The sequence below is a fragment of the Halichoerus grypus genome, chromosome 8 (genome assembly GCF_964656455.1).
Source record: "Halichoerus grypus chromosome 8, mHalGry1.hap1.1, whole genome shotgun sequence".
In the NCBI taxonomy this organism is placed as follows: Eukaryota; Metazoa; Chordata; class Mammalia; order Carnivora; family Phocidae; genus Halichoerus; species Halichoerus grypus.
This window is the reverse complement of record NC_135719.1, coordinates 61,347,472-61,368,683: the sequence shown is the minus strand read 5'-3', so window position 1 is coordinate 61,368,683 and position 21,212 is coordinate 61,347,472. Positions and strand designations below refer to the sequence as shown.

Here is a 21,212-nt window from a genome sequence, read left to right as displayed (position 1 = left end):
ATTAATAGTTATCTAATAATTAAGTTAAAATATAGTACATTCATTCATATAATGAAAAATTATGTCACCTTTAAAAAGAATACACATACATGTGTATTGACACAGCAATCTATGACATATTAAGTGAAAAAAAAACAATTTAAAGAATATGATCTAATTTGAGTATGTGTGCATATGTGTGTGGTTTACAAACACATCCAAAAGTCTGAAAGAATATATATTGAACAGAAAAGAGTGACCTTTTTTATTGAAAGTAGGACTATTTGGCAGGGGATTTTCATTTTCTCTGCATGGTTTTTTTGTGTATGTTTTTTATAATAAATACATACCATGTTTAAAAAGTAAAGATATTTCCATTTTAAAGAAGGGAAAAGGTCAAGAATCCAATCCTTAAATAACCAAAACACTGAATCTAGGAACAGAGAAGTGTTTTCAAGAGGAAGAAAAGCTTCTGGAACCAACATTCTGTAGGCTTCTCCTTTCCTTCCTGCCCAAATCACCCTCCTCAAAAATTCTTATCCGAGCCCTAAAAAAAAACAATTTTTACTCAAAAGCATAATCCTTTATTTAAAAAAAATGTTTCTGAAGAAAACAGCATTTTTAAAATTTTTTTAAGATTTTATTTCTTTATTTTAGAGAGAGAGAATGCAAACAGGGAGAGGAGGAGAGGGGGAGGGAAAGGAAGGGGTAAAGAATCTCAAGGAATCTCAAGCAGACTCCACACACAGTGCAGAGCCCAATGCAGGGCTTTATCTCAGGACACTGAGATGATGACTTGAGCTGAAACCAAGAGTTAGATGCTTAACCGACTGAGCCACGCAGGCACCCCAAGAAAATAGTATTTTAAATCGTTTTCAAATTTTACAAAATAACCGTTATAGAAAGTGTTCAGATAGAAACTTTATAAACAATTTAAATAAATACTGCAAGCAAACTGAAGAAAACAATTCTCGAGTTGAAGATGTAATCAGGTACACCTTGTGTGGGGGAAAAGGCTCTTTAACAAGTAAGACTTTAAAGCTCAGATAAAAAGTTAAAATACTATTAAGCCCAAGAAAATTTAATTTACCACACTTATAAAAAATAGATCTTACCAGTAAAAGTGCTCAATGAACTGAAATATTAAAAATCCTGAAGGTAACTGAATTTGAGTTCCACACACCTGAACTGAAATCCTGTCATATGTAGCAGAGGCGGTGGAAAATGCCTTCTAGTGGTAGATCACACAGTTACCATCTGCTTCATCAAGTCAGACAAACTTGGCTTTATTAACAGAAGCAGAACAGATTGTGGTGGGGGGGATTGCCAACATTACAAAGTTATTTTCTGTTCTTTTTTCAAGAAAATCTTAATTAGATGTGGTATCTTCTCAAAAATGTGAGGAAATCAACTTTTTAAGCCCGTGACGCATTTTATTAACCTCCAAAGTATCCTTACCAGTAAGGCACTCTTATCTTTCCATTTGAATTACAGAGCACTTAGCTCTTAGAAGAACTGAAGAATTTAATGCAAGGAAAATATGACTAATACTTGGGGAAAAAATAATAGTCAATTGCTAAAGCTACTGTAATAAAAATTCAAAAAAAAGATATTGAGCATTATGGAACATGCAAACAGAACTGCCTTCAAGGAGCTTAAAATCTAGATGTCCCATTTAAGATGTGCTTTTAGTCTTATTACTCAGTTGTGTTTGAAGTACAAAAGCATCTTTTAGATTCATCGGAGATGAGAGTTCAAATTCAGTAAATGTTCAAACAATGAATACTAATCATCTTACATGGGTCAGTAGTAGTTTTTAATGTACCACATGACCCTGTCAAAAGACCATACATCCTAAAAGTTCAGCCAGTTGTGACACAGAGCTGAGGCAAATATAACACACTGAGTAAGCAAAGAGAGATAATCAGATACATTAAGATTATATGAGGGACTATTCCAAAAAAATAAAAGATGAAGGAAAATTCATTCTTATGAAGCCAGCATTACCTTGACACCAAATCCAGATAAAGACCCTACAAAAAAAGAAAACTACAGGCCAATATCTCTGATGAACACAGATGTAAAAATCCTCAACAAAATATTAGCAAACCAAATCCAAGAATACATTTAAAAAATTATTCACCCCGACGAACCATGAGAGACTATGGACTCTGAGAAACAAACTGAGGGTTCTAGAGGGGAGGGGGGTGGGGGGATGGGTTAGCCTGGTGATGGGTATTAAAGAGGGCACATATTAAATGGAGCACTGGGTATTATATGCAAACAATGAATCATGGAACACTACATTAAAAACTAATGATGTAATGTATGGTGATTAACATAACATAATAAAATAAAAAACAAATGCAAAAAAAAAAAAAGTCATTCACCCCAATCAAGTGGGATTTATCCCAGGGATGCAAAGGTGGTTCACATTCACAAATCAATCAATGTGATACATCACATTAACAAGAGAAAGGATAAAAACCATATGATAATTACAACAGATGCTCAAAAAGCATTTGACAAAGTACAATATCCATTCATGACAAAAAACCTCAACAAAGTAGGTCTGGAGGGAACATACCTCAACAAAATAAAGCCTGTATATGAAAAACCCACAGCTAACATCAATGGTGAAAAACTGAGAGATCTTCCTCTAAGATAGGGAACAAGACAACGATGTCCACTCTCACTTTTATTCAACATAATACTGTAAATCCTAGCCACAGCAATCAGACAAGAAAAATAAATAAAAGGTATCCAAATTGGTAAGAAAGAAGTAAAATTCTCACTACTTGCAGATGACATGATACTATCTACAAGAAAAACCCCAAACGGGGTGCCTGGGTGGCCCAGTCACTGAGCGTCTGCCTTCGGCTCAGGTCATGATCCCAGGGTCCTGGGATCGAGCCCTGCATCGGGCCCCCTGCTCCGCGGGAGGCCTGCTTCTCCCTCTCCCACTCCCCCTGCTTGTGTTCCCTCTCTCGCTGTATCTCTCTCTGTCAAATAAATAAATAAAATCTTTAAAAAAAAAAAAAAAACCCCAAAGAATCTATCAAAAACTACTAGAACTGAGAAATGGATTCAGTAAAATCACAGTATACAAAATTAATATACAGAAACCTGTTGCATTCCCATACACTACTAATGAGGTAGCAGAAAGAGAAATTAAGAAAATAATCCCATTTACAATTGTACCAAAAAGAATAAAATACATAGGAATAAACTTAACCAAGGAGGTGAAGTACTTATACTCTGAAAATTATAAAACACTGATAGGGACACCTGGGTGGCTCAGTCAGTTAAGCGTCTGCCTTTGGCTCAGGTCATGATTCCAGGGTCCTGGGATCGAGCCCCACATCAGGCTCCTTGCTCAGTGGGGAGCCTGTTTCTCCCTCTGCCTGCCACTCACCCTGCTTGTATTCTCCCTCTGACAAATAAATAAAATCTTTAAAAAAACAAAAACAAAAAACACTGATTTAAAAAATCTGAAGGTGACACAAACAAATAGAAAGGTATTTCATGCTCATGGATTGGAAGAATTAATGTTGTTAAAATGTCCATAGTACCCAAAGCAATCTACAGATTTAATGCAATCCCTATCAAAATACCAACATTATTCACACAACTAGAACATATAATCCTAACACTTGCATGGAACCACAAAAAGACCCTGAATAACCAAAGCAATCTTGAAAGAGAAGAAGAAAAATGGAGGTATTGCAATCCCAGATTTCAAGATATACTACTAAGGTATTTGATTACTACAATCAAAACAGTATGGTACTGGCACAAAAAGAGACACACAGATCAATGGAACAGAATAAAGAGTCCAGAAATAAACCCAAGCTTATATGGCCAATTAATCTATGACAAAGGAGGAAAGAATATACAATGGAAAAAAGACCATCTCTTCAACAAACAGTGCTAGAAAAACTGGACAGCTACATGCAAAAGAATAAAACTAGACTGCTTCTTGCACCATACACAAAAATAAACTCAAAATGGATTAAAGACCTAAATGTGAGACCTGAAACCATAAAATTCCTAGAAGAAAACAGAGGCAGCAATTTCTTTAACATCAAACATAAAAACATTTTCTAGATATGTCTTGTGAGACAAGGGAAACAAAAGCAAAAATTAAACTACTAGAACTATGCCAAAATAAAAAGCTTTTGCACAGTGAAGGAAACCATCAACAAACAAAAAAAGGCAACCTATCGAATGATATATGCAAATGACAGATATGATAAGGGGTTAATATCCAAAACATATAAAGAACTTATACAACTCAACACACAAAAAAACAAATAATCCAATTAAAAAATGGGCAGAGGATGTGCCATATGCATTTTTCCAAAAAAGACATACAGATGGCCAAGAGACACATGAAAAAAAGGTCCATCACTAATCATCAGGAAATGCATATGAAAACCACAAAGAGATATCACTTTACACTGTCAGAATGGCTAAAATAAAAAACACAAGAAATAACAATTGTTGGTGAGGATGTGGAGAAAAAGGAACCCTTGTGCACTGTTGGTGGAAATGCAAATTGGTACAGCCACTCTGGAAAAGTATGCAGGTTCCTCAAAAAATAAAAAATGAAATTACCATATAATCCAGTAATTCCACTGGTGGGCATTTACCCAAAGAAAAGAAAAACACTAATTCAAAGAGATATATGCACCCCTATATTTTTTGCAGCATTATTTAGAATTGCCAAGATACAGAAGCAACCTCAATGTCCATCGATAGATGAATGGATAAAGAAGATGTGGTACACACACACACACACACACACACACACACACAGGAATATTACTCACCATAAAAAAGAGTGAAATTTTGACATTTGCAAGAACAGAGATGGACCTAGAGGGTATAATGCTAAGTGAAATAAGTCAGTCATAGAAAGACATATACCATATGATTTCACTCATATTCGGAATTTAAGAAACAAAACAAAGAAAAAAAGGAAAAACAAAACAAAAGACTCTTAAATATAGAAGAGAAACTGGTGGTTGCCAGAGGGGAAGTGGGTGGGAAAATGAGTGTAACAGGTGAAGGAAATTATGAGTATACTTATTGAGTGATGAGCACTGAGTAATGTACAGAATTGCTGAATCACTGTCTTATACACCTGAAACTAATGTAACACTGTGTGTTAATACTTCAATAAAAAATATATATATATAAAGGAAATCAACTACAAGAAGAGAAGAATCTACAAAACAAACAATACTTTTTATAAATGATTTTAACAGTTCATTTGTCTCATTTAGAGAAGGGTAGGTATCTTGGAATTTGTATTAACGTACTATTCTTAATTCAATTCAATTACATGCATTTTAATATATATTTTATAAAAATTATATTTCATTTGATCGTGTCCAGATACAGATCTGTTAAAGAGCTAAATGTTACTCTGAGCAAATTCAACGGATTTCAGACTGTTTCAGACTTAAAATTAGTCTGTAACATACAAATGGATAATGATGTGCTATTAACTGCTTATATACTACAGAATGGTCATATGATTCACTCACATAAACATTTAGTGAATGCAGGCATGCACTGTATAAACTGCTGGGGATATAGCTGGGATAGGGGAAGGAAGAGAGAGAGAGACAACAAAATATATTTCCTCACTGCATAGAGCTTGTATTCTAGAAGACAACAGTAAATAAAGATACAAATTATTGTTTTAATATAATTATGATAAGTGCTACAAACGAAAAGCATACTATGAGAGTATTTCCTTGGGAGGTTTGACCTTGTCTGGAAGGTTTCCTTAAAAAAATTGTTATTTAAACTGAGAACTGAAAGATACATAGAAGATGGCCAAGCAAAGAATAGAGAAGGATGCTTCCCTAGAGAGCACACAAGTCAAGAGTCTGGCATGATATTCAAGGCTCTAAAAAGGCATCAGTGTGATAGATGTTAAGGTGGGAACAAGCTGGGGGTACACAGAGCCATATCCTACAGCAGATCCTTACCATGGTAAGGACTGTGGTCTTCATCCTAGGAGCAACAGAAATCATGAAAGCATTATGAAAGTAATAGGTTTGGGGGACCCTGGCCGCTGGGAATACACAGGATTAGAGGATGGTTTCAGATGCCTATAAGGCTCCAGAGGCAAGGAGACGCTAACTTGGCTTAGAGGCAGTGGAGGAGCACAGAAATGGACTTTACTTAGAATCCCTAACTCTGACCTCTCCAGGCAACTCCTATCTTACTCTATTTGATATCTTAACCAAAACTGCAAAATGTGATCTGGCTATTACACTCCAGCATTCTGCTGTATTTTAACAAGCCCTGCTAATTCCTATCCCAGAGCATTTACACTTGGTGTCCCATTGGTCAAAAATACCCTTTCTTCTGAACTTCATACAGTTGACCCCTTCCAATTATTCAGTTCTCAGTTTAAAGATACTTCCCCAGAAAAGCATTCTCTAAAGATCATCCACTCTAACAGACACCAAGTCACACTACTACATCATCCTGTCTTAATTTTCTGGATAGCATTTATTAATACATGATTTTTTTGTCTTTCCTCACTACAAGTTAAGTTGCATGCACACAGCAACCTTGTCTATCCTCTTCATCACGAGACTGCCAACACATAAAACAGCTCAGGGCGTGTGGTGTTCAAAAAAATATTTGCTAAACGTGAAGGTTGTTAATTTCAAGTAAAACTTCAAATTAGTCTTTCAAAAATGCACTATGAAATAGAGAAAGACAAATTTTATATATATATATATATATATATGCATATATCAAATATACACGAATATTAGAGAGTCAGTCTATCATGATGTGACTACAACTATGAGAAGGTTCTTGTATGCTTTGCAAGCATGAACTACTGGAGTTCTGAAGTGCATTTTCTTTGATAAATTTTCTATGATAAAAGGTACATCAGACGACATATATGTCAAAATACATGTTTTAAGGAAGACCTGACTGTATACAATAGTGCCACTAATTTTATTTGAAAGAGGGTAGGAGGAAAACATGCTTTGAATGCAGCATAGCATGCACAACATTGATTAAGCTGATGTCAGAGCAATGACCAACTGGGAATATGCTACAGCTGCATTCCAGAATGAACTAGAGTAGCTCTCTGATCACACTGAACTGGTCCTATATTAAATCATCACAGCCTCACCTATGACAGATTCATTAAATCAAAGGAATGACTAACCTTACTAATCATCTGTGAGTATATGGTAACCCTAAGAAACATGAGTAACAAAAAGAACAAATCTGTGGGTATGGCAGGTTTTTTTCATGGTCAAGTTTTAGGAGCAGTGGGATGCTAGTTTTTAAAGATCAAAGCTTTAAAAGTGACTGCCTAGAGTTTTAGAGATAAAAGGCAAGAATTATGTTCTTTTTTAAACAATTCTTCCTGTGATTCTGGTTAAGTTTTCCTTTTATTAACCATGCTTTTCAGACATTATGGGAAATTCTTCTTGCATCTCTATATTCTACCCAGAAATATTAAATATTAGGGTTTTATTAATTTGTAGGTGATTTAATTGGCTTATCAAGTTTTTCAGTGTTTTTAAAATCTATTTTCTTCCAATTTATTTATCATTATTTATTTTCCCCCATTATGTTCCTTACTATCTACCCTGCCAAATTGTTTAGATAGCTCTATTATCTATGAGGGAGAATAAGAGGAGGAAGGAGAAGCAGAGGGGAGAAAGAGGAGGAGAAAGTGGGGAAAAGGGAGAGAGAGAGAAAGCCCAAATGGCAAGGAACTATTAGCAGCCTCTAGGGCCTGAAGGAGGCCTCCAACCAAGAGTCAGGAAAAGGCCAAGCCTTCAGCCATACACCTACAAAGAAATAAATTCTGCCAACACCCTGAGTGAGCTTGAGAAAGGATTCTGCCTTACTCAAGTCTCCGGGTGAGAATTCAGTCCAGCCGGTGCCTTTACTACAGCCTTTAGAGTCCCAGACCAGAGCACTTATCCAAGCCACACCCAGACAACCGACCCGCAGAAGCTGAGATAGTAAATGTGTGGTTTTAAGCAGCTGTCTGTGGTCATTTGTTAATGCAATAACAGAAAAGTAGTACAGACTCCTAGTGATAAGTGCTAGGAGCAAAATTAAGAGAGGAAAAGGGAATCAAAAGTATAGTGGGAGGTGGGATGCACTGAGAAGGTGACATTGAAGACAGTAAAGGGAAAAGCCATGCAGGTCTCTGGGGGGATGAGTTTTCTGGGTGGGGGGGAAACAAGTGCAAAAGCTATTTTTAGAAAAAAATCACAATGGGTATGTGGCTGAAGTCAGGTTTCCAAGGAGGAGAGTAACAGGAGATAAGGTCAAAGAAGTGATGGGAGATGTAGTAAGCATGGGGCAGGCCTGGAAAACCATCATAAAGACTCAGGTTTGTAATGAATGAAATGGGAAATTTTCTGACAGTTTTGAACAGACGAGTGACGTTATCTGACGTACATTTTGCAAAGATCACTCTAGCCACTGGTTTGAAAATACACTGCACAGCAGGAGCACAGCCAAGCTGGGAGAACCAATTAAGAATTTAATACAGTAATATGAGTAATAAGTGATGGAGGCTTCAAATAGATTATAACCATGGGGGTGGCACAGAAGTGAGCAGACTGTGGATGTATTCTGAAGGTAGAGCCATCAGGGGAGTAGGGGCAGGGGAGAGAGATCAGGAGTTCCATTTTAGACATGTTTACTTGAAGACATGTATTGGTTTTATGTACGTGTGTGTGTATATATGTATGTATGTATATATATATAAACAATCAGCCTGGAGCTCAGAGGAAAGCTACAAGCAAAAGATACAACTGAATGCACTTGAACCCATGAGATAAGATGACATGGCCAAAGGAGTGAGTACGGTCAGAGGAGAAGTCTAAGAAATAAGCCCTGGGGAACTCCAACATTTAAAAGTCGGGGAGTAAAGGTGGTATCAGCAAACTAATGAGAGGCAGCCAAAGAGTTAAAAAGCAAATCAAGAGTGACCCGTTCCTGGAAGTAAACTGAAGAAAGTGTTCGAGGGGGAGGAAGCAATCAACTGTGTTAAATCATGCCATTGGGATAAGTAAGAACTAACCACAAGATTCAGTAACAGGAACTCGTGAATTACACTTTCAGAAGAGTGGTAGTGAGCATGCAGAACAGAAAATGAGGAGAAAAACTGGGAGAAAGCAACTCTAAGCAACTCTTTGAAGGTGCCATGAGGAGGACAAGGAAATGTGACCTGACAGAAGGTGGAGAGAGGATTTTTGGTTATCGTGGCTGTTTGTTTCAGAATGGGAATGGGCAAGATTATAGCATGTTTGGCATGCTACACTGTATTAGTGAGCTCGGGCTGCCATAACAAAATACCACAGACTGGGTGGCTTAAACAAATGTGTTTTCTCCCAATTCTGAAGCCTGGAGGCTGAGATGAGGTTGCCAAAATGGTCAGATTGGTAAGAGCTCTGTTCCTGGCTTGCAGATGACTACCTTCTTGCTGTGTCTTCGCATCGAAGAAAGAGAGCAAGCTCTCCGGTGTCTCTTCTTATAAAAGTACTCATTATTCCTATATGAGGGCCATGCTCATGACACCTGATTTAAGCTCAAGTACCTTCCCAAAGCTCCATATCCAAATACCATCACATCGGGGGTTAGGGCTTCAACATATGAATGGGGGTTGGAGGGCCCTGTTCAGTCCATAACATATGCCAATGTGGTGACCCAGGGGAGAAGGGAAACTCATGGAGAAGAGAGGAGACAACTGCAATAGTGATGCCTCTGAGTAAGCAGGAACAGATGGGAGCTAGCGAACAAGTGAAAGAAATGGCCTTGGACAAAAGCACAGACAGTGGGGCACCTGGGGGGCTCAGCTGGTTGAGCATCAGGTCATGATCTCAGGGTCGTGAGATGGAGCCCTGCATCAGGCTCCACGCTGGGCATGGAGCTTGCTTAAGATTCTCTCTCTCCCTCTGCCCCCCACCCTGCCCCTGCTCGCATGCTCTCTCTCGCTCTCTTAAAAAAAAAAAAAAAAAGGCACAGACAGTTCACCCATGGCAGCACAAAGGAAGGCAGGACATATAGGCCCAGATGTCAGGAAGCGAACAGATACAGGTAGATGGTAGGAGCTTACCAAAGTTCTCTTCTGACTGCATCTATTTTCTCAGGCAAGAACCCACAGTAAACAAATGCTGAAGCAGGCAACTGGACCGTCACAAGGGAATCTGCCAATACCCAATGGCACAGAGCTACGGTTTTAAACGCCTACCCAAAGACAATGCATAGAGTCCATGCAAGGTAAGAAGTCACATCAGAGGCAGCTGCAAACCCCAAGAAAACCACTAAGGAATATCCCCAAGTGAAAAGATGAAATTGAGGGAGGAAAGAAACCTCTGAAAAGGGATATGGTAAGGAAGGGTCTACCTACACCTAGACTCTGAGTGGAGGAGGAAGATTCCCCTGGGCATTTACAACAAGGCAGGCCCCCTGAGGCCCAAACTCACACTACCTGCATGGCACAGCAACTTCCAAGTTGAGAATTTAGTTTGAGTTCGGTTTGCCCCCCAGGTACTTGGCAGAAGCTAAAAGGTGGCGCTCTCAACCGAGGTCTCAAAGAATCCCCACAAACACTTGTAATAAACATTTTCTCAGTGAAATACAAAGTGAGCTGGTATGGCCTTGCTACCCAATACACCCAGGCTAAAACCCCAGGTCTGCCTTTTCACTAGTTCTAACTTCTCCAGGAAGTTCTCAAGCTGCAGTTTCCTCTTCTATAGATCAAGGAGAGTAGTGCCTGTCCCACAGGCTTTGTGGAGGCACAGGATCTCGTACATAACACTCAATCATCAGCAGCCGCTCTCATAGTAGTAGTAATTATCCTCATCACAAACTACTTGCAAGTTTTACTTAACAATGAAAAATAAAAGTTGTCACCACCAGTAAAGTACTCCTACACCATCTACCCTCACCCCCAACATAACTGAACTCAACTCTAACCCACTGTCTGGAAAACTCATGGATCAAAGAACAAATCACAACAAAAACTGGGAAAATGTATGCTTAGAATAATTATGAAAATAATACATGTCAAAACTTAGGGAATTAAAAAAAACTTGTGAGATAAAGCAAAGCTTAGAAGGAAATTTACAGTGTTAAATGTATATACTACAAATTAAAAAAGGCTGAACATCCATCTAAAGAAGTTTGAAAAAAAAAAACAGAAGAATAACTGAACAGAAATAAAACAGAAAAACAAACATATAATACATAGGTCTACAAAACCAAAAGTTAGTTCTTCAAAAAGACTTACAAAACTGATAAACCCTTAGTGAGAAGAATCAAGAAAAACAGAAGGCACAAATATCAAAAATGAAAATGAAATCATCATACATGTATTACAGATGTTAGAAAGATAAAACGTTCTGCACAATTTTATGCCAGTAAATTTGAAAACTTAGATAAAACTGGCAAATTCTAGATAACTTACCAAAACTGACATAAAAAAAGAAATATAAAATATAAATAGCCCTATAACTATTTAAAAACCTAAATCTACAAAGAAAACTCATGGTCCAGATGGCTTCACCAGCAAATATTTGAGAATAAAAATACATCAATCTTTGATATTGGTTCATTATTTGTAACAAATGTATACTAATATATGTTAAGAATAGAGGAAATTGGGTGTGGGGTATATGGAAACTCTCTGTACTATCTTCATAATCTTTCTGTACATCTAAAACTATTCTAACGTAAGTTTATTAAAAAATTAAACATCCTACACTTCAAAAAAAAAAAACTACATCAATCTTGCATAAACTCTTTCATAAGAGTAGATAAAAGGGAACTTTCCAGTCCATTTTATGAGGCCAACATGACACTTATATCAAAATCTATCAAGGACATTACAAAAAAAGGAAAAATTACTTGCCAAATCTCACTCTAACACACAGATCTCACAAATCCTAAACAAAATATTAGCAAACCAAACCCAGCAAGTATAATACATTATAATCAAGTTGGGGTTATTCCAGAAACACAAGGTTTATTTAATACTTGAAAATAAGTCCATCTATTTCATCTTATTGAAAGAGTAAAAGTGATAACCTCAGTAGATTCAGGGAAAATATTTCCTAAGACTCAACATCATTTGTGATTTAAAAAAAAAAAAACCTCTAACAACTATAAATAAGGAAATCTCCTTTTTCTGAGAAAGAACAACTATAATAAACATCATAATTAAAGGTAACAAGTGAAAGGTATCCTTTTGAAATTGGGAACAAGAAAAAGACACCTACTCTCACTTCTTTTATTCAACATTATACTAGAGGTCCTAGATACTGTAATAAAAAAAAAAGATATACAACAACTGAGAGTTAGAAAAGATGAAATAAAACTCTCATTATTCATAAAAATATAGTTATGCACATAGAAAACCAAAGGAATCTCCAGAGGGTTTATTAGAATCAGTGACTATAGTAAGACTGCTAGGTTTAAACTCAATATACAAAAATTAATTGCATTTCTATCTACCACTAACAATTATGAAATGAAATTTACATAATGATGCCATTTATAACAACACTGAAAACATCAAATACCTAGAAATGAATCTAATAAATGCTTAGGGCCTCTACAAAAAATATTATCAAACAATACTGAGAAAAATTAAAAGTTTTAAAATAAATGAAGGCCTATGTTGTGTTCATGATGGGAACTCAATTGTAAAAATGCCAATTCTCCCCAAACTGACCTATTGAGTCAATGCAGTACCAATCAAAATCACAAGAGATTTTTGTTAGTTTTTTTAAAACTTATCAGGCTCGGGGCGCCTGGGTGGCTTAGTCCCGTAAAGCGTCTCTGCCTTCTGCTTAGGATCCTGGGATCCAGTCCCATGTCAGGCTCCCTGTTCAGTGGGGAGTCTGCTTCTCCCTCGGTCTTTGCCCCTCCCCCTGCTCATGCTCTCTCTCTCTCTCAAAAATAAATAAAACCTTTAAAAAAATAAAAAAAATAAATATAACTTATCAGGCTCATCCTAAAATTTACACGAAAATACAAAGGGCCTGACAAGGATGTGGAGAAAAAGGAACCCTCGTGCACTGGTGGTGGAAACAAAAACTGATATAGCCACAGTAGAAAACAGTATGAGGTTCCTCGAAAAATTAAAAACAGAAATACCGTATGATCCAGTAATTCCACTACTTACCGAATCACTAATTTGAAAATACAAAGGGCCAAGAATAGATAAGATAATCTTAAAGATGGGAGGACTTGCTCTACCAGATAATCAAGGCAATTTAAAAGCTATACCGATTAAGACAGGTGGCTGGTATAAGAAAAGGCCAGTGAGAGAAAATGAGAGAAAATAATCCAGAAACAGACCCACACAAATATGGAAATTGGATTCTATGACAAAAGTGGTAATACAGAGCAATGAAGAAAGAAGAGACTTCAATAAATTGTGCTGAACAACTGGATATCCATATAGAAAAAAATCAAACGACCTCTTCCTCAAACCATATCCAAAAATTATTCCACATGAATTCCACATGAATAAATGTGGAAGATAAAAACAAATGTCCAGATTTTAGGTCACGGGTTCTTTACCTGAGGCCCCCAACTCAAGGGGCCTAGGGATAGAATTCAAGATAGAAAAGGTATTTTTTATATATCCTGTATCCACTCATGCCTTCGCATTTTAGTGTGCCAGTTCTAACTGACAGCATCTACATATCTTTGCCTGAGGTTTTCTAGTTGTTTTTGAGTGCTGAGAATTAATGCCCTGCCCTAACTAGCCCCCAACCAACAACCAATGTGTATGAGGAACATGTGTGAGGAACACGATGTTGTGAGGAACACTGGCTCCCAGAATTGCCCAGACATCCGAGCTTGTTCATCACTTGCATGATAATGTACCCCTTATGAAGCACCCTTGCTTCTCTGCCTCAAATCCAGTGTATTTCTTGGTGATCATCCCCCCTATTAATTAATTATACTGGAATCCCTGTCTCGGGATCTGCCTCTTAAGAAACCCCAACTAAGACCCAGGGTTACCATGAACTTGAGTGGTGAAAAACAATTACTTCTCTATTTTCATAACTGCTAACTGAAGGAAATGCTAAATTTCAGTTACGAATATAAGCAACAAACCATAGTATTAGTGGCACCTACGACTTTAAGAGAAATCACAGATGTTTTAGTATTACAGGACAGCTGCTGTAAATATCTCAAGATGTTTTTGACACACCTTGCTACTTTCAAATCGTTAGTTATTAGTTCACCAACAAACTGCACACGGCTGCAGTCTTTCTGTCTACAATATTGTGCATTCTTCCTGTTGATAATGTCACCTGTTGAGCAACTGCCTCTGGGCCAACTAATTACTCAGCACAAAACAGTTCAGTGGTTTACAACTAGAGATTAAGTCAAAAAGGGTGAATTCTGGTGTTCTTGGAAAACCTCTTCTTGCCTTGTAGTGTAATATAAAAGTTTTAATTCCATATACAACAATTAAGTACAATTAAAACTTTACCTAGTAATTTTTAAATGTAATTTTTTGTTACTGAAGCATTAACCAAGAAGTACATAATAGCAATTATCACAAATTTATTAATATCTTGAAGCTGTATTTCAATAACTTTATGGTATAATTTTTATAAGTTCAAAACCATGCAAAACTAAACATTATACTATTTGGGAATTTATACATGTGAAACTAAAAAAAAAAATGAAATAAGACATAAAATGCAGGATTCTGGTTGTCTGGGTGGGAGGGGAAAGAGAAGATGCAAGGAGGAAGATAAGGAACTCATCAGTTTATGTTCTTTGTCCCAAGTCAGTAGTAGGTAAATGTGTATTATTATACTACATATATGTTATATGTATACTTCAAATATATTCCTTTATACTTATGAAAGATTTTATAACTTAAAAATGAATATTCATAGAATAAGAAAAAAATTCTTGAAAATTAAAAATATGATAGCAGGAAAAAATTATTTCAAAGTGAAAGCCGGGTGATGGGTATTAAGGAGGGCACATGTGGTGATGAGCACTAGGTGTTATACACAACTAATGAATCACTGAACTAATGATGTACTATATGCTGGCTAACTAAACATAATAAAAAAAGAAAGTTAAAGCTGAAAAATCCCCCCAGAATTTAAACAAAAAGATGAAGAAATGAAAAACTGGAAGAGGACAGAAAAGGTAAATTAGAGGATCAGTAAAAATCGATCCATATCTGAGTAAGGGGAAATCCAGAAAGAGAAAAAAGAGAACGTGAAGGGAAGGAAATAACACAGAAGAAGTAATACAAAATAATCTCCTGAACGAAAAGACATGAGTTTTCAGATTAAACAAGCCCAGCAAACTGCCTGAACATAAAAGTCTTTTTCCCTTAGAGGTATACACTAAAGTATTTATACATGACTGACCCATACCATGACATCATCTTGAAATTTCAGAACACCAGGGATAAGGGGAAGATTTTTAAAACCTCTACAAGCTGGAGATGGGGGAAGTGCAGTCCTAATGGCACTGTACCTCTCAAATAGCAATACTGGTAGCTAGATGGCAACAGAGCCAGGACATAAAAAATTCTCAGAGAAAAGTTTCAACCCAATTCTATGCCCACCCAAATCAAACATAAAAGAAGAATAATTGTTTAGGCTTTGCAATGCCTTAAAAATTTTTTTGCCCATTCACCCTTCTCAGGAACCTACTTAGAGGGTATCTCCATCAGAGCAAGGAAAGAAGATAAATGATGCTAAGAAACAGGGTAAAGAGAAGCTCGTGAGGTTGGTAAAAGAAAATTCAAAAATGGTAGCTCTCCTATTTTAGGCTTGGAGAGCAACTAAGCCAGAGTGGGGCAAATAGAACACACCTTTTCAGGACACCTCCTAGGTGGGATTGCACCACCCAGCGGAGATCCAAAGACGGCCAGAGGTTTTCAGATGAATTAGGTATATAGAAAATGAAGCAAAGAATAAAACAAAGTAACTGGTAACTCCAAAGTAATTATTCTGTGAAGAGTATTTTACACAATCTTAATAATGTGAACATTTACCCAAATATTGTGAGCTATCTACAGCAGGAAGATAGGAGGAAGGAAAGTGAATGTGTGTATATGGCAAAAGTGGAGATGGGGACAGCAGCTAGAGGATTCAAGTCTCAGCTTCCATAGCAGGAAGGCAAGAGAGGATACATAAAACTGTAAAAGGAAAACAAGTTAAGAAATGGGAGCATAAGCAAGTTATTTTGCAACATGAAAGGAAATACCAAAATACACAATTTGATGAATAAATGTCTCCAGGACACAGGAATTAAGAACAGGGTGAAGGAGTGCTTCTGGGATGCCTGGGTGGCTCAGTTGTTAAGCGTCTGCCTTCGGCTCAGGTGATGATCCCAGGGTCTTGGGATCGAGCCCCACATCGAGCCCCACATCGGGCTTCCTGCTCCGCGGGAAGCCTGCTTCTCCCTCTCCCACTCCCCCTGCTTGTGTTCCCTCTCTCGTTGTCTCTCTCTCTGTCAAATAAATAAATAAAATCTTTTTAAAAAATTAAAAAAAAAAATGGAGTGCTTCTTTGCATTGTGAATCTAGTAGTACTATTTCGCTTTTTAAATTAACTTACATATACTACTCTTTAAACATAAAAGTTAATTTTTTAAAAAATGTAAGTTTTAAAGAAAGGTCAAATAATAAAAATAATAACAACAGCAGCAGCAGTCCTTTATTTTCCCAAGTGCCTGCTACCTATAGGGAACATACCAGATCTTTCACAAATAACTATCACTATTCCTCTGACCAGCTTTGCAGAGTAGGATTATCCCAATTTTACAGATGAAAAAACAGAAAATGGGAATGAAAAAGGAACATTTTTAATTGTTTTGTTTCTTTTATGTTTTATTTGGTTCTTTACCTTTCCAGCAGTAGCAAAATATTCACCATCAGGGGACCATTCCATCAAATGTACAGATACTGAGGTTCTGAAAAAACAAAGTTAAACAGTCAGCATTTTTAAAATCTGGAACACTGTATATATAAATGGTCAGAATAAGATTTTCTTAACAAGAGTGTTTTCTAAAAACAAAAAATTTCACCTCCCCAAAAATACAAATTAATTAATAAAGCTAATCTGAAGTTCATTTTGGGGATCCAAAGAAGAATGCAATCAACATGCATAAAAGATAGCTTCACCTATATGTCCCATCAACATCTTCAATATAACATGTTGAAAACTGAGCTCACCATCCTCCCTGGCTAATTGGTCCCCTTCACATAATCCATACTGTCAGTGGTACAGCCATTCTTCCACTTAAGAGTTACTGGTAACTTTCATCCCCTTCCCCATCCCCATCCATATCTCATCCATTAATGAGTAATTCCCATGTGTCAACCTTATCTACCCAAGTTCTGAAGTTATAACTATGAAAATATTTTTGCTTTTTTTAAACAATCAACTGCAACAAAGACTGAAGGATAATATTATAATGGGTTTTGGTTAGAAAAGGTCCACTTTCTAAGCTTCTAAATGTAATGGTACTGTCAAAAAATAGAGATCACTGTGAAAGGGAATATATTTTAGGAAGCTTTTTTTTTTAATTAATGAACAGAACAACATAGATACGAACTTGCACTGCCAGATGCACTTCCAATCATTTAAAACTGGAGGAATTTTATTATCAATTTCTTCCTCCTCTTCCAGAATGTCATCTCCTGGAGGAGCCCACAACTGAATAGAATCAGTTGCTGTCAACAATCTGTTATCTGAAATTTAAAGAAAGTTCTGATGAATAAGCAAGAATTATCTAGAGAAAGAAATGCATATGTAGGCTTGTATTTAGGTCTATAAACTATTCTGTGAAAAATAAGCAATACTGTCTATGAAAAATACTTGGGGCACATCCATTTCAAATCCAAGAATCTACTACCCGAGAGAGTAGTCCTCAGGAGAGACTTGAGAACAAAAAAGAAAAGCTTACTAGCAAAGAGCTAAAGAGCTATTTTGTATCAGGTAAATCTGAAGAAAAGGAAGAAAAGGAAGGAAGGAAGGAAGGAAGGAAGGAAGGAAGGAAGGAAGGAAGAGAAAGAAAAGAAAAGCAAAAGTACAATAACAAAACAAACCCAAAAAGCTCTGATACATAAACATAGAATGTTCTCAGGATATAACACTTAACTAAAGATTAATGGATTAATGCAATTTGTTTCTCTACATGGAATATAGAAATTACCTTCATTAATCATGAATGTAAAAAGAGGCAACAGCTATTCTCATTAGAGGCTTCTAATCATTCAAATTTAAAGACAGTAATTTCCGGGCGCCTGGGTGGCTCAGTTGGTTAAGCGACTGCCTTCGGCTCAGGTCATGATCCTGGAGTCCCGGGATCGAGTCCCGCATCGGGCTCCCTGCTCTGCAGGGAGTCTGCTCCTCCCTCTGACCCTCCCCCCTCTCATGTGCTCTCTCTCTCTCATTCTCTCTCTCTCTCAAATAAATAAATAAAATCTTTAAAAAAAAAAAAAAAATAAAGACAGTAATTTCCTAAAACACAAATAATAAAACAAGATAGGGGGGTTTTTTAGCCCTATTTCTGATTTTATTTCTTACTAAATACAATAACAGTAAAGGACAGCACATGTTAACTAAGGAAACAAATCATCACTGTTTCTTGGAATAAGATATTCAAAGGCAGGGCGCGGGGGAAAGCACAGAAGTAATAGTAAATTAAGCACTGTACAAAGCAGTGTACGCCAAGAAAAAAAATACACACTCATCCACTAGCAAAAAGAAAATACACTACTGATCACTTTCTTACTATGAGAGACTATATCACATTGTAATCATACATTTAAAACCAATATTTACTCTTCATAATTTCTAAATATAATCACTAAATACCTTGAGGGTCCCAGGCTAAATTGTAAGTCACAGAGCTCAAAAAAAACTGCCCAGTTTTAAGCCACTGACACTTGAGTTGCTGAAACATAGAAAGAAAAAAGAAAAACAGGTTTTTAAAGTAATATCCATAAATACTACCATTTTATCATTTTCTTTGACTTAAGACCTTATGATCTAAAACAAAGATGTAAATGTTTCACTATTATTTTCAAAATATTGTTTCTAAAATAACTTCTGATAGTTCCACTTATTATTTATTCTACCATATCAAGCCACTTGCCATGCCCAAACAAAGCATATTGTCTCAGGCTTCCTTCCACGTCTATAAACACATTCTCATACTTCGGATATGCTGTTTCTCTCACTCCACCTGCAAACTGCTATGCTTCCATCAAGACCCAGCTACATCATCCCCTCTGCAGAGGGACCTCTTCTGACACCCTGGCAGCACTCAGAGCACTCTTTACATTCTACCATTCTAACAGTGGTCACACTGGAGTATTACTCATTCATACATCTGACTCTCCTATTAAACTCCCACTCTTCATGGAAGTAATTATGCCATAATAAGCTTTATGTCCTGAGTGCTGTAATGGCTGGAACATACGCAGACACTCAATAAATGTTCGTGAAAACAAAATGAATGCACATTAGAAAGAAGTGCAAATTACCATAATCCTACAGACTCAATGTCTAAAATAAACTAGAAATATCTCCCAAAGTCAGCAAATTTGAACTATACAATATATACAGTCCATAAACCCATATTATGTATGTTGTATTCATTTGAATAATTTCCATCTTTTTTTCTTACCATTTTCATACTAAAAGGTAGAAAGAAGATTTAAAGTATAAAAGTCAAAGGCCTGTGCCATGAAATAGAGTAACTGAAAAAAAGTTTAGATATTTCTTTGTAGCACATAAATATAAAATGTCCTTTTGTGAAAGTATAGTGCAATGTAAAGCCATGTCACCTTAGGCAAGTTATACATTAATTGCTTGGCACATAATAATAGTTTAATACACAAAAATTCCCTCTCTCTTTATATTTTCTGAATACTTAAATGCTTCATTCAAGATAATATGACTATCAAGAAGCAGAATTTTAAAATAACTGCAAAACCTGAATTTCATTATCCAAAAATAATTTTAAATTTTTAAATATAATGTTTTTTTAAACCCTACCACTGCTGACCAAACAAAAGTCAAAATAGCATTTTAAATACTTCTCAAAAGATCTATTTTAGAGTAATAATCAAATCATCCCTAAACTACAGGCATCCCTGATATTCTTTCCTTTAGTATTTCTCACAATGCAATATGTAGGCCAACTCCATAGACGAAATTTTGAGGATGAGGCCTGGAATCTGAATTTTAATATGTACCATAGGTGACTCTCAAGCATTCTCAAATTTGATATCCACTTCCTAATACTATCATATTTTAATTTGTACTTTTTTTGAAATATGAAAAGAAATAATAAAATACATAGATTGAATGAAATGTATCAAATCTACTTTTTTAATGCATTTAAGAATACACTTTTTAAAAATTCCTGGTAAATATATACTCTTGGCATTCAGATTTCACACTGGCAGTTTTGACTATTTGTGAGTGATAACGGAGTCTTAATGAACATAGTACTTTATAAAAGGGTTAACGATCCTAACCATATAAGGTTTTCTGAATATAAAGTAAAATAAAATATAGCACCCAGAATGAATTTGATTAGTTCTCAATGTGATATGTTAGATCACTTAGCTGATAAGTGACTCTACCTAAGTTCCTAACCCCATTAACAAAAATTTAGAAGCATCTGTTATGCTTCAGATCCTGTTCTAAGTACTTCAGATGCATCAGTGAACAAAAGAAACAAAGCTCCATACATACTTTCATGGAGCTTACACTCTCAACAGTAAATAACAAATAAACAAGATAGGCACTATGGAAAAAGGTTAAAAATAGGAGGCTGGGGGTTAAAATAAAGGTGGTAGAAGCAAATGGCAATTTTTAAAATGGGTGGACCCCCATTGAGAAGGTACTATTGAGCAAAGATTTATAGGATCTGCAGGAGCTGGCCCTAAAGCTATCTAGAGAAAGAAAAATATTCCAGACAAGAGAAAAAACAATGCAAAGACCCTAAGACGGAAAATAACTGGTCAAAGAGCAGTAAAAATGCCAGTGTGGCTGGAGTGACATCAGAGAGGACAAAAATAGTAGGAGTTGAGCTCTGAGAGGTGGTAAGGGGGTACTGGAGGGAAGAAAGGGTACAGTCTATTTTAAGGCTTTTTGGCTTTGAGTCTATGAGAAATATGGAGTTTTAATCAGAGAAGTGTGTCA

At 36.3% G+C, this 21,212-nt stretch overlaps 1 protein-coding gene across 7 annotated transcripts in view; it reads right to left on the bottom strand.

Moving 5' to 3' along the window:
- Positions 1 to 21,212, bottom strand: part of DMXL2 (Dmx like 2) — a 147,321-nt gene that overhangs the window by 89,253 nt on the left and 36,856 nt on the right. For all 7 annotated transcript variants that reach the window (XM_036116616.2, XM_036116615.2, XM_036116619.2 and 4 more), the window contains exons 4-6: positions 18,873 to 18,951; positions 17,608 to 17,743; positions 16,896 to 16,962 (exon numbers count right to left, since the gene is read on the bottom strand). In XM_036116616.2, the coding sequence (XP_035972509.1) occupies positions 16,896 to 16,962; positions 17,608 to 17,743; positions 18,873 to 18,951 (282 nt within the window). The remainder of the gene's footprint in view (positions 1 to 16,895; positions 16,963 to 17,607; positions 17,744 to 18,872; positions 18,952 to 21,212) is intronic.